The following is a 12,624-nucleotide window of genomic DNA, read 5'->3' as shown; positions in this document are numbered from 1 at the left end:
ATGCAAAATTACTATTTGGATCAGCACCCAGTCCTTTGGTACTGGGCTCAGTGGTGATTATAACCCAATATAATCACAGTGTTATCATACAGGGGGAAAACTGAGTATAACATGTATGACCTCCTGGTTAAAATAGTAGTTAGGGACCGGGGAGATGGGTCAGTAGAATAAGCACTTCCCTGGCAAGCACAAGGGTCTGAGTTCAATCCCTGGTTCCATCAAAAAAATAAAATAGTACAATTAGTAACAACAATAGTTTCAAGTATAGCTTAACTACTGACACACTGTGGCAAGCATTAACCTGCTACTCCCAACCACAGGAGCAAACTCAAAAGTTATATAACAAAATCAGACATATACCACGTACTTTTATGCAGTGATTTTCCCCTTAGTGGAATGACTTTACCCTTTTGTGTGGGCCTGGTGGGTGTTAGGGTGAGCATGGGACATGATAAAGTTATGGTCAAATATGGTAGAGTCAAGGCTGGAGGTCAAAGGGTGATCCCCTAAATTTTAGGAAACTGGAGGACACCAAAGGGGAAGAATGAAATAGAATGCAAAGGAGTAATCAGAAAAGGAAGAGCCAATGTTTGTTCACTTGAAAGTTTAAATTCAAAAAGTAGTTGAGGAAAGAGAGAATTGATAGAAGAAATCAAAAAAGATATGTAAGAAACCTAAATAGTGGGGGAAGAAAAGGGAGGGAAGGAGAATGGAAAATAAAGGAAGAAAAGAAAGAAAAAACAGCAGACTCAAGAGAGGACAAAAAAAAGAAAAAAAATTCATAACAAAAATAGCCATAAAATAAAAGACAAAACAAGATGAATTCTAGGGCCGGCCAAATAGCTCAGTGGATTAAAGCACTTGCAGGCAAGCTCAGGGGCCAGGGTTTGATCCCTGGGCCTGCTGTACCAGCCCTGCCCCCAGGACACTCTGAGAGGGCAGTTGAGACTGGGCGTGATGGCCCATGCCTATAATCCCAGCTCTTGGGAGGCTATAAACAGGCAGATCACTATGAGTTCGATCTAGTAGTGAGACCCTGAACACCCTGTAGACCCTTCCCTAAAATACAAACAAACAAACAAACAAATAACAAGATAAATTCCAATCAGGCAGGAAAGGCATAGCCAATCAGACAAACAACGGAAGGGAGAATAAAATAGCAAAATACTTTCAGTGTTTGCAGCTCTGTGATAGTGTCCATGTCAGATCCCAGAAATGTGCTATGTCCTCCAGCTATGTTTGCCAGGGGAGTTGTGCTGGGTACAGAGCTGATCTTGGCCTCCGGATCGTGGCTGGGCCTGGCCTTATGTTGGTGGAGCTCTCCAGAGCCCACTGCTGGCTTCTCGCTGCTGCCACGTTGCTGGTCTCACTGACCCAGCTGTCCTCTGTCTCTTGGGTTCTGGGCAGTCTGCCCACCAAAGGCAAGTGTTTAGCTGGGTTCTGTCTACTAGATTTGGATTGATTTTACTGTCATATAAACACACATTCACATAATGATTTGGGGGCCAGGGAGATGGCTCAGTAGAATAAGTGCTTCCCTGGCAAGAGCAAGGGCCTGAGTTCAATCCCTGGTTCCGCAAAAAAAAACAAAAACAAAAAACAACCATAATGATTTGGATGATGAACAAAAAATGATTGACCCAAACCAGCTTAACTCAAGATAGAAGAGCAAAGAGGGGAGGAAAGAAATACTGACAACCTAGTTTAACAGTTGCCCAGTTGCCCAGGCTGGCCCTGAACTCCTGGGTTCAAATGATCTCATCTTAGCTGGGGCCACAGATGTATACCACCATGCCCAGATTATTCATATAGTTTAAATTTATTTTTACAGAAATGGGAAAATATCTCTGTAATAGTTTTACTTTGGCAGTCATGCTTATAGTAAGAAATGCTTACTATACACACAACTCTCTGGATTCCCAGTAGCAGAAATAATAAGAACTTTTATGGAGACATTATTTTCACACAGAGAATGTGTGGGATTTTAAGAGATGTTGATTTTCTACAAAGCTACTTACATACCAGTGAAATTTTTCATCTCAGCATGAAAACTTAAAGCTGGGAATACCAAATGTTCTGAAGTGGTTTTGAAAAAGTCATCAAGACTTGAGCAGTGAGCAGAGAGCATCAGTAAAGAGGACTATTGTCAACCTTGAAAAGGTCAGGAAGCACAGAGACTGTAACTCACCTTTCGTATATTATGGACACAACATCTTACTGGAAATAATTATCACTCCCCTTTAGAGGATAAAGCCAAAGAAAAATAACTTACCTTTTCTCTCCATGTCCAATTTTGAAGAAAATGAGCAAGCTTCATGCTCCACTGCTACATAAGAACATTTTTTTTTTGATTAGAGGAGTTAATCTCCATCACAACATTTTATTGTTTCTGACACAGCAGTCAGAATCTTCAAAAAACAAAGGCAGAAGTAGAAGTACAATCAAAGCTTCTGCATCTTAAGCCTTTTAGTCCTAAAACTGAGTTAAGCAAGGCAAAGCAACTTTCCTCCAAACTAAATAGGTCTCCAGTATTCCACCTCACTCAGCTTTCGGTGATGGGCAAGGGCAGACTGTAAAAGCAAAGGCTGGCTGTACTTGTGCAGCCCTGTGGGAAGTCCTCCTCCAAAGAGGCTGAGTAGAACAGTCCTGCTAAGGAGATCAGTGGAATAAGCACAGTCAGAGTAGGCAGAGACAGAAACACTCTGCCTCCTCACTCACAAACCGCTGCGGCCCTGTTTTAAAGTGTATATAAGAATTAAGAAAATGTAGCAGTGTGTTTTTTTTTTAAACGTTGATTCAGTGCTGCTCTGTTTCTTCTTGCTTCTGCTGATGCGTTGCTCTAGCTGCTTGTGGTATCATGTAAGGAATGCCATCAATGATTGGATAAGCTATCCCCAGCTCTTCATTGATCAGTTCATTTGTGGATGCTTCATATCGGAGCGGCTTCTTGAAAAGCAGGCACACCAGGAACTCCAGCAGCGCGGGGTCGAAGGCTCGGGGCGGCTGCTCCACCCCCTCGCTTGCCCCCGCCACGAACCGCGAGCCAGCCGCGCGCAGGGCCCGGGGCACCACCACCCACGGAGGCGTTCGTGTCCCCGACAGGACCCTCCGGCCCAGCCAGCCCAGCATAGTCCGCGCCACAGACACCCTCGCCGGCTGCAGTCCACTCAGCTACAAAAGCTTGGTATCTCATGAAAGCTAAAACAAGGTGAACATCTGGTACAATATCACTATTACATTGCAACAGGAAGACTGTGACAGTAGACCAAACAGTAAACAACAGCAAAAGCTTTTTATTTTCTTTGTGGAACCAGGGATTGAACTCAAGCCCTTGGGCTTGCCAGGGAAGCGTTTATTCTACTAAGCCATCTTCCCAGCCCCAAAAGCTTTTTATTAAGAAGTAAATTATGCAGTGTGAGTCAGGTGTGGTGGTACACACCTATAATCCTAGCACTTGGAAGCCTGAGGTGGGAAGACTGCCTTGAGTTCAAGGTCAGCCTAAACTACTTAATGAAACTCTGTCTCAAAAAACCAAAACAGGGGGCTGAGGAGATAGCACAGTAGAATAAGCACTTGCCTGGCAAGTGCAAGGGCCTGAGTTCAATCCCCAGTTCTGCAAAAACAAAGCAAAACAAAACAAATTATACAATGTGGAATTGAAGTAAAATTTGCACTTCCCTGGCAAGCGCAAGGGCCTGAGTTCAATCCTTGGTTCCGGAAAAAAAAAAAAAAAAAAAAAGTAAAACTTAAAATAAGGCTAAAGGGGCTGGGGAGATGGCTCAGTGGAATAAGTGCTTCCCTGGCAAGTGCAAGGACCTGAGCTTAATCCCCGGTTCTGCCAAAATAATAATAATAATAATAATAATAATAATAATAGTAAAATACAATAAGGCTAGGTATCAGGAAATTTGATTTGTAAAATTTCAATCCTAGAAACAAATATTTACAGTATTAACTGAAAGGATACCAGAAAAAGTTAGTGTAAAAACTAATTGCTGAATTACTATGGTGGTCACCCAGTATGGCTGAAGCCCTTAAAACAACAGCTTATCTTCCCAGAGACCACCTGCCCCCTTCTTCTCCAACTCAACCCAGGGTGAAATTTCCTTTTCCCGCCACCTCAGGGAAGGCCCCAATCAGCTCCTCAGGTATATCTAAACATCCCCTCAGGGACTGGTGAGATGGCTCAGTGGTCTAAAGCACCTACTTGGAACAAGCTTGGCAAAGCACAGGGACTGAGGTTGGATCCCCCAGAACCACATGCCAGCCAGCCCCGCCCCCTGGTGGGCTGAGCTGGCCACACACACACACACACACACACACACACACACTAATAAATAAATGTTTAAAAAATAAATAAATAAACATCCCCTCAAACCCCAGCCCTGGCAAAAGGTCATAAAAGCCTCAGCCTCCCTTTGTTCCAATCCAGAGCAATTCAGAGAATTTCTTTCTTTTGTGGAACCCAGGATTGAACTCAGGCGCTTGTGCTTGCCAGGGAAGTGCTTATTCCACTGAGCCACCTCCCCGGCCCCAGAGAATTTCTTATCCTTCCCAAATTCTCTCCGTATCCTCCAAGATAATAAAGCCCCTTTCCCTTTTTCCTTGTGCCTGTTTCTCTGCTGCAACACCGTTAGAAACCTATCAAAAACAAGAATACAAGGTAAAGAGATGTTTCCTTAAATTCAGAGACTCCATCACTGACTGATTACAAGGAGGGAAGGAAGGAGGGAGGAAGGAAAAGAGACAGGAATTTTAGGTTTTTTCTCTTAAATTTATTCTGTAACATCACTCTCTTACTTATATAACAAATACCAAATATCTGGACAATTAGGTCCTCAAGTGTAATATGTTGTAGGCAATTAAATTAGATAGAAATATTAAACGCAGTCAGACAGGCCCTCAAGGAGACAAGATGGAAGACAAGGTGACTTTGCAACTTAGAAGAGACAGACACTCCCATATGTACCACACCTTAAGACCAAGACAAAAGGAAACACAGCTACATACTTCCCTAGGGATGGGCATCAGGGATTGATATTCTAAATAGGTATCAATTACCTTAAAAGAGCCTAAATGAGTCAATAGTCCGACCCCCAAGAGGAAGAGACCCTATCCAGTATTCTTGCCCACTTGCTACATGACTCTCCCATTTGGTACTGGGTTTAATCAGTTTTACCTGAGCAATGGTGCTTGTAATCTCATTGGTTGACCATAGTTTTGTTCCATCTCATGCCCACCCAACAGAGTTCCCATGCCTTTTCCAGCACCTTAGACACGCCTCACCACATGGTTTTCCTCTATAAAAGTCCCTGGAAGAGACAGCTTCCTGGGGACCACCCACTTGGGCCCTCCTCCTGTTTCTCTTGGACAGGAGTTTTCTTTCCCCCAATAAATATATTCTGCTCATAACTTGCATTTGTTCCTAAAATTTATTCTTCAGTTTTAGAGAACACGATCTCCTCCCAGGTACCTTTTTGGTTGGGAGATCAGTTTTTCTCCCTGTGTCATTTGGAGGTTTCCACATATCAATATTATTAGTGTCTGGATACCCAGAATTCAATATGACACACTGCAAATGGTAAAAGCTATATTTTTTAATGCAAGATAAATAATTTAATGATGAAACATCTAAATTTGTTTAAACATATTTTAACTTATTATATTGTTGGTTGAAATACAGACCTGAAGTAATACAAAATGTAACCAAATATTAAGCCATAAAGCGAGTAAAAAAATGGGGAAAATATGCTTAGATTTCCAATCCTCACTCCCACTCCCACTTGCCTTGTACTATTTCTGTTAAAGACATTTAGGTAAACTTTTAATGCACAACATATGAAATGATCGGCTAACAACAGACCTAACTTAAACTAGCTCATAAGTGCTATACAAGAGGAGTGTAGGCCAACATAGTCAACTTTCTGTAGAAAGCGAGGCCTGTTTTCTATCCTATTTTACTTCAGGCCTGCTGAGACACAGCACCACTCAGTAGTTACTGCCTATTTAAGTATGGAATGGATAATTTTTTTTGTACTTTAAACAATTTATTTAACTGAAATAGACTTGTTTCTTTTTTTTTCTTTTTTTTCTTTTTTTTTTTTTTCTGGAACCAGGGATTGAACTCAGACCCTCATGCTTGCCAGGGAAGTGCTTATTCTTTTTTTTTTTTTTTTTTTTTTTTTTTTTTTTTTTTGGTGGAACTGGGGATTGAACTCAGGCCCTTGTGCTCGCCAGAGAAGCACTTATTCCACTGAGCCATCTCCCCAGCCCCTTAAGTTTGCTTCTGAAGTGACTTCCATTTATTTTGATACATCTTTTCCCCATGATGATTTACAAGATCTTCAAGCCAATATAAATATTTTACAAATACTTGAATTTTTGGGTATACACCTGCACACTACCTCAGCACTATCTTTCAGCAAGAAAATACTAAAGAGTAAAGGCTAGACACAATTACTAGGTACAGTGAAAATCTGCTGCAAATATTTCTGAGGTAAGAAGGCACCACATACCTGTTCAACTAAGAAAACCACCCTTACAACACAGGATTATTTTATTTTTACATGGGACCTAGAACACTTAGGCTGCCAATTAGGAACTGAATGGCAGAGCAACACTCCCAGTTTATACCATGAATTCATAGGGAATAGGTTCCAACAACTCGGGTTCCTTTCCATTGGTCCTCACAAAGTGTGCTTTTCTGGGTGGGGCAGGCTGGCACTTCAGTTGAACCCAGGTACCTTTCTCTTTGGCTTCCCTCTTTTTCTGATCATTTTCCTTGACACATTTCAGGAAGCTATCACAACTTTTTGAGTGTTTAATATGCTCCATACGCATATTAATCTTCTAGGCAAGTATCTTGTCCTTAACTTGCTTGTTTACAATGCCAACAGCATGCTGAGTAACATTGTAGACGCTTCCTGTTTTGCCATGGTAACATTTGTTAGGCCTTCCTTTTTGCACAGTACCCCTTCCCTTGATGTCTACAATATCACCCTTTTTGTAGATTCGCATGTATGTAGCCAAAGGAACAACCCCATGTTTTCTAAAAGGCCTGGAAAACACATACTGGGTTCCCTCCCTCTTGCCTTTTGTGTTAGTCATTTTGGCAAATTACTGGAAGATGGTGGTTCTGGCCAAAAGGTGGAATAGATAATTTAAATGCATAAATAATTTAAGAGTAAAGTAGAAAAATGGTTTTCAAGTGAAGGCAAATAAATGTAAAGCCAACCGTAGATCTTGAGCACATCAGCCATGACACTGAGCAATCCCGTCTCAAATGTCCCCAGATTCTTGGGACATCTCATTTCTCTGACTCTCTTGCTTCTGTCACTGCAGCTTTACAGATTGCAAAAAGCTTAAAGAAACTGGAAACTTCATACAGAGTCGACATTCTGCTGAATGATAGACACAAATGGATGAACTATTAAGACTGGTAGCTCACTTCCTTTTAGTTTTACAAGTGCTTAAGGATACTTGATATTAAGAGACTCTGTCTCCAAGCACAGAATAATGAGCTTGCTTTAGTAGAGGAAAGAATAATTGTCTTACAACATAAAGCCAAAGAATAGCTGCTCAAATCTAAGTTGTAAGGACCAGTTGAACTATGATTTGGGGAGTTTCATTTTGTTTGGGTGTAGGGCAGTTGTTTTAGAGGGTTTTTTTCAATGTATGTATGTACATGCAATGTAAATAAAGTTGCTTTTCTTATTAGCTTTTATAGCCATATTCCATATCATTAAAATTCACTGACTGCCAGCACCAAATTTAGAAGGCTAGAACACTTGACAGCATGGCAAAGGGCTATGGACTCCAATATAAACTTCAGGGTCACCCTGACACTTCTCACTATGGAATGAAAGCACTAAATTCTCTGCCCAGGGAGATGATATCATTCAAGAGTACTGTTATTCTGTCACCAAAACAAGGAGCTTTGGTACTTCCTGTTCCCTGAAAGAACTTCTAGTACTAGAAGCTCAGGAAACAGTGAGTAACCCAAAGTGAATCAATATTGCTTAAATGGGCTATAGAACTCTCTGAAATTCTACCGTAGCCAAGATCTGGAGACCAAAAGCTGAGAACTGTTTCCATCCACATGAGTCTTTATTAAAGCATAACAACACAAACCAGCTCCTTCCCTAATCTAAAACCTGGGTCTGTTAAAGAAGGAAGGGTGAAGGCCACGTTGCTCCCCAAGCCCCTCGCATTTCAGGCCACACCTAACAATATTATCACAGTGCAGAATACAATTCCACTTTGCAAAGACTAGAGCAGGAAATTATGGATGCTTACCATGAAATTTTACTCAAGCACGTGAAATCCTCACCACCTTGTAGCTACACTCTCTCAAAAATCTACATGAATATTTTGGTTCTCAAGCACTACATAAAGACCTTTATAAAGAAAAACGTAGCCAAATGTGGTATACATGTTAAGCAGATTTTAAGAGACCCTACATTTTGAGGGGTAGGCATTTATGCCCTATCTCCATGAAACATGATCAACTCTGGAATTTTTAGGTGATAGTTGAGACTAAATAGGGAACCAAATTGCATTTCATTCACAACACATAATCATCCAAACTGCATGTAAGTTTATGAAAAAGGCCTGAGATAACTATATTTAGCCTTTCAGATTAGGAATACAGAGCCACAGAGCTCAACCTATATATCCCCCTAGAGCAGCAACATTTGTTTCAATGTGATTATAAAGTTAAATTAAGGGATACAAAATAGAGATCTTTCCATACAGTGTGAAGTCTAGAATGAAACAAGACAAAACAAAATTCTCACACTCTCAAAAATAATTTAGGTGGAAGCAAATGCAGTTGACACAGAAGTTGCATTAAAAGAGGACAATAATAGATTAAAAGCTGCCAGAAAAAAATAATAATTTCATGTTGGATTTATATTCTATAAACCCCAAGAACAATTTAGTCCTCAAATACAAGCATTGCATCGAGGTCCACCGACATTTCAGGATGCTTCCAATTGGCTCATCATCATCTTCCTGCTGTATTCATAGGCCAAAAACAGTGCAGCATTGGACGGGATTGCTCTAATAAGGGTAGCTTTCAGTCCAGAATATAAGATTAGGATTCCTTCATTTCTCACAATGCTTATGAGAGTTCCAATAAATCCTGCCTGTTTTCCATGCATGGAAAGAACCTGAATTCTAGATTTAATACAATCCACTGGGAATATGACAAACCAGAGGCAGATTCCAGCAATTCCACCACTTAACATCAGAGGGACAGGGCCTAGTTCATCCTTTGATCTCCCAGATGCCAAAAATGTTCTGCTCAGTTCATAGCCACCAAAGAAGAAAAAATAGCCTGGTATCTCCTGAATGAGAGTGGTCGAGAATCCATGGTAGAAGCCTAACGGGCCATCCTTCCTAAGGATATTCTTCACAACACACCAGATTGAGTTATGGCTTTTTGCTATTTTCCCTGACATCTCCATTTCATGCATTGTCTGCAGCCGGCACTTGACAAGCTCAGTGGGGCAGAGAACCAAGGCAGCAAACCCAGAGGCCAGGGACCCTGCAGCGGCAGTCTGAAGGTCACTCAGCTCTGTCTGCTTGTCCAGTCCAGCAACTTTCCTGACAAACTGCTGACAGAAGCCGTAGCACATGAATAGGACAGAACTCTGGCTAACGTAGGCCATCAGCGCAGGGCTGGTTCCCTTGTAGAGGCCACAGAAGCCCACTTGTCTGTAGGTCTTCAGGAAGCAGTCGGTGAGACTCCGGTACAGGCTGGGAAACGTCTGCATCTTCACTTTTATTGTGTCAAAGGGCTGCCCGGTCAGGACACACGCGGTGCCCCCGATAGCCCCTGCCGTGAGGTCGATGGCGGCTTGGATGGAGGGGCTGGACTTCATGTTGGGCCACTCGACTCTGGGGGTAGGAGCCTTGACTGAAGCCCGCGGCCCCCACTTCCCGCCCGGAGTCCGCGGAACCCCGGGCTTGGCCACCGCCGGCCGCGCCACGGTAGTCTTCCGCGCTCGCGAGTAACCCCCAGCCTGGGGCTCGCGGGGCTCAGGAGCGGCCAGAAGGGGCCCAGCAGCAACCCGCTGCGCAGCCCAGCAGGAAGCGGAAATGAACACTTGGATGAAATGTGTTTGTAATACTGCCATTGAAAGTAGTTTATAGGCCAGGAGGAGAAGAGGTAAAAAGAATTAAATGTGTCTCGCACAGGTACCAACTGCCAGCTATACGTATAATCACTGTGTACTGCAAACATGGTTCAATAAAACTAGCACGAAAACAAAAAAGGAACAAAGCATGCTTGAACTATGGCCAGACTGAAGGTGTCGGCTCAACCAAGGGGGAGGGGGCGAGTTAGAAGTGTAGCTCGGTGGTAGAGGAGTGAGAGAAAAGACAAGACGAACTGTGTAGAGTTGGCTACCAAAAGCTGATGGCTGCTTTCATCAGAAAATCCTTAACAAGCCTCTCCACTGCTTGCTCCAGCTCTGCCAGAGGCAGTGGAGTGGAAGCCTGAGGCTTGCTACTGTAGAGGGAAAAACAAAATCTGTGGGCAGTAGGTATGCTGAAATGGTTCTCTTTGAAGTGATTTTTTTCACTTAGAATTTTTTTTTTGGGGGGGTCTAATTACTCTTGGCTGTCAGTTGGTATTTCAAAACAAAGAATTAAAGACCAGGTTTTGAGTGGATAAGTTCGTCAACAGGTAGTCTTCACCATAGTAAGTGGCCTGATCTGACTTTTTTTTTTTTTTTTTTTTTTTACAGTGTCCAAATGTCAGTATTTGAAATTTGGAATTTTCTCTAGGGCCATGTTTCTTCAGAGAAAATCTTCCAAGCTGAACTCTGTATGCATGAGTGGGGATGGGGTGGGAGGGTTATAGGCCTAGATACTGGTTTGATGAGAACAAAGGAGAAGGGGTCTCACTCCTGCACTAAATATATAGACTTTCATATAATTTCCTTTTCAGATCCTGCACAACCCAACATTGTTCTGTGCTTGTTTTCTATAATTTGGCCCTTTCTTAGGACAGTTCATCCAGAAAATAAACCTTGTATCCTTCTGGAGTAGAGAACCATCTGGCTTCATAGGGCAGGTAGGTAGGACAGGGATCCTGAACATACAACTTCTAGCTCCCTTGAATGAATCTCACATATCTAGCCCAGCACATTTCCATCTTTCCTGGAGTCTCCTACAAAATTATGAGTTGCCTATCACAAGTGGACTTGTCTTTCTGGTATGATCCCTTGCAGACATTTAGCATGTAACTTACTGAATGCACTTATTATTATAGTCAACTTTGTCTGGACTGAAAAATGAGTTTATATCTTTCACTCACTCTTATCTCCTATTACTTTTGTCTTTGGGATTAGCATCTTTAAAAACCCCTCTTGCTTATTTTAGAAAGAGATATATGAGAATAATCTGCCATTTTAGACTATAAAGTTTTAAGATGTTTAAATTATTTCTGTCATGTTCAAGGGATTTTTTTCTATGTTTTAAAAAACACAGAAGGTCAAGGGGGAAGAGCATTTTAATGCTATTGAGAAGGCTTGTCAAGTTATCTGGATAGAATTTAGTGTTTAAATGACCATTGTTTTATGTATTTAGTGCAGGGTCTACAGGATCTCACTACACAGATCAGACTCATGGTGATCCTGCTTTTCAGCCTCCCAAGTGCTGGGATTACAGGTGCACACCACCACGCCCAGTCTCAGTCACCATCTCAGCTTGCCCAGGGGCAAGGCCAACATGGCAGGATGGGGATTGAACCTCTGGCTCCTACATCTGCCTAAGCACACACTTTAATCTGCTGAGCTATCTGGCTGGCCCTTAAATGATCATGTTAAATAACCATTAATTATATCTGGAACACTATTTTTAAAGCACACACCAGATCTACAAAGAAATGCAAGATAATAGTTATTAGGTGTTTTTTTTGGGTTTTTTTGTGTTTTGTTTTGTTTTGTTTTGTTTTGTTTTGTTTTGTTTTGTTTTGTAGAACTGGGGATTGAACTTGGGCCCTTATGCTTGCCAGGGAAGCGCTTACTCCAATAAGCCATCTCCCCAGCCCCAATTATTAGGTTTTATATTAGATTTGTTTAGGCATTTTTAGACTGCTGAGCTATCAGGCTGGCCCTGTTTAGGCATTTTTGAGATACCAAATTATCTATCATTTTGTGAATTAGATGTGGGATCATCTTGGAAATTAGACCTAGCAACCAAATTCCAAAGTGTTATATTGCATAAGAGTAAATAAACTTACATTTCAAAGGTTACAACAGGTCATTTCATTTTTAGCTGATATGCATTTAAATTATAAAAAACATGCACAATATTAAAATAGTTATTGAGGACTGACTGAGGCTCTACATTCAAGGCTCTATATTACTGCAGCAAATATTAAATAGCAGCATAAGTTATTTAAATATATTTTTCTGTAAACATTTTATTAAACAAAAAGCATCTAGTACAAATTAAAAATCTTCTTTTGAAGCTTCCTGAGAAAAAGAAAGTCTAAAATTAAACTGAGTGCAAAATGAAATGAACAATCATGTATTTTTCCAGTGATTTAGAAGCAGTTCAAGCTGTTAGGAGTATGCCTTAGAACAAAAGGAGCTCATTAAAATATCTGTAACA

At 41.4% G+C, this 12,624-nt stretch overlaps 2 protein-coding genes across 2 annotated transcripts; both read right to left on the bottom strand.

Moving 5' to 3' along the window:
• Positions 1-2,796: 2,796 nt before the first annotated feature.
• LOC101569956 (protein preY, mitochondrial-like) lies at positions 2,797-3,129 on the bottom strand. The gene has a single exon (XM_004643891.1). It carries the CDS (start codon positions 3,127-3,129, stop codon positions 2,797-2,799), a length of 333 nt encoding a protein of 110 aa, XP_004643948.1.
• A 5,831-nt stretch (positions 3,130-8,960) lies between these two features.
• Positions 8,961-9,956, bottom strand: LOC101569558 (mitochondrial ornithine transporter 2). Its single transcript, XM_004643890.2, has one exon. The coding sequence runs from the start codon at positions 9,882-9,884 to the stop codon at positions 8,979-8,981; it is 906 nt and encodes a 301-aa protein (XP_004643947.1). The 5' UTR covers positions 9,885-9,956; the 3' UTR covers positions 8,961-8,978.
• Positions 9,957-12,624: the final 2,668 nt, after the last annotated feature.

The sequence above is a fragment of the Octodon degus genome, unplaced genomic scaffold (genome assembly GCF_000260255.1).
Source record: "Octodon degus isolate 3935 unplaced genomic scaffold, OctDeg1.0 scaffold00185, whole genome shotgun sequence".
In the NCBI taxonomy this organism is placed as follows: Eukaryota; Metazoa; Chordata; class Mammalia; order Rodentia; family Octodontidae; genus Octodon; species Octodon degus.
The sequence above is the reverse complement of the archived record's forward strand: the minus strand, read 5'-3'. Positions and strand labels throughout refer to the sequence as shown.

Bases quoted from the DNA above. Each gene is read 5' to 3' on its own strand.
- LOC101569956 (XM_004643891.1), bottom strand. From the start codon at position 3,129: ATGCTGGGCTGGCTGGGCCGGAGGGTCCTGTCGGGGACACGAACGCCT.
- LOC101569558 (XM_004643890.2), bottom strand. From the start codon at position 9,884: ATGAAGTCCAGCCCCTCCATCCAAGCCGCCATCGACCTCACGGCAGGG.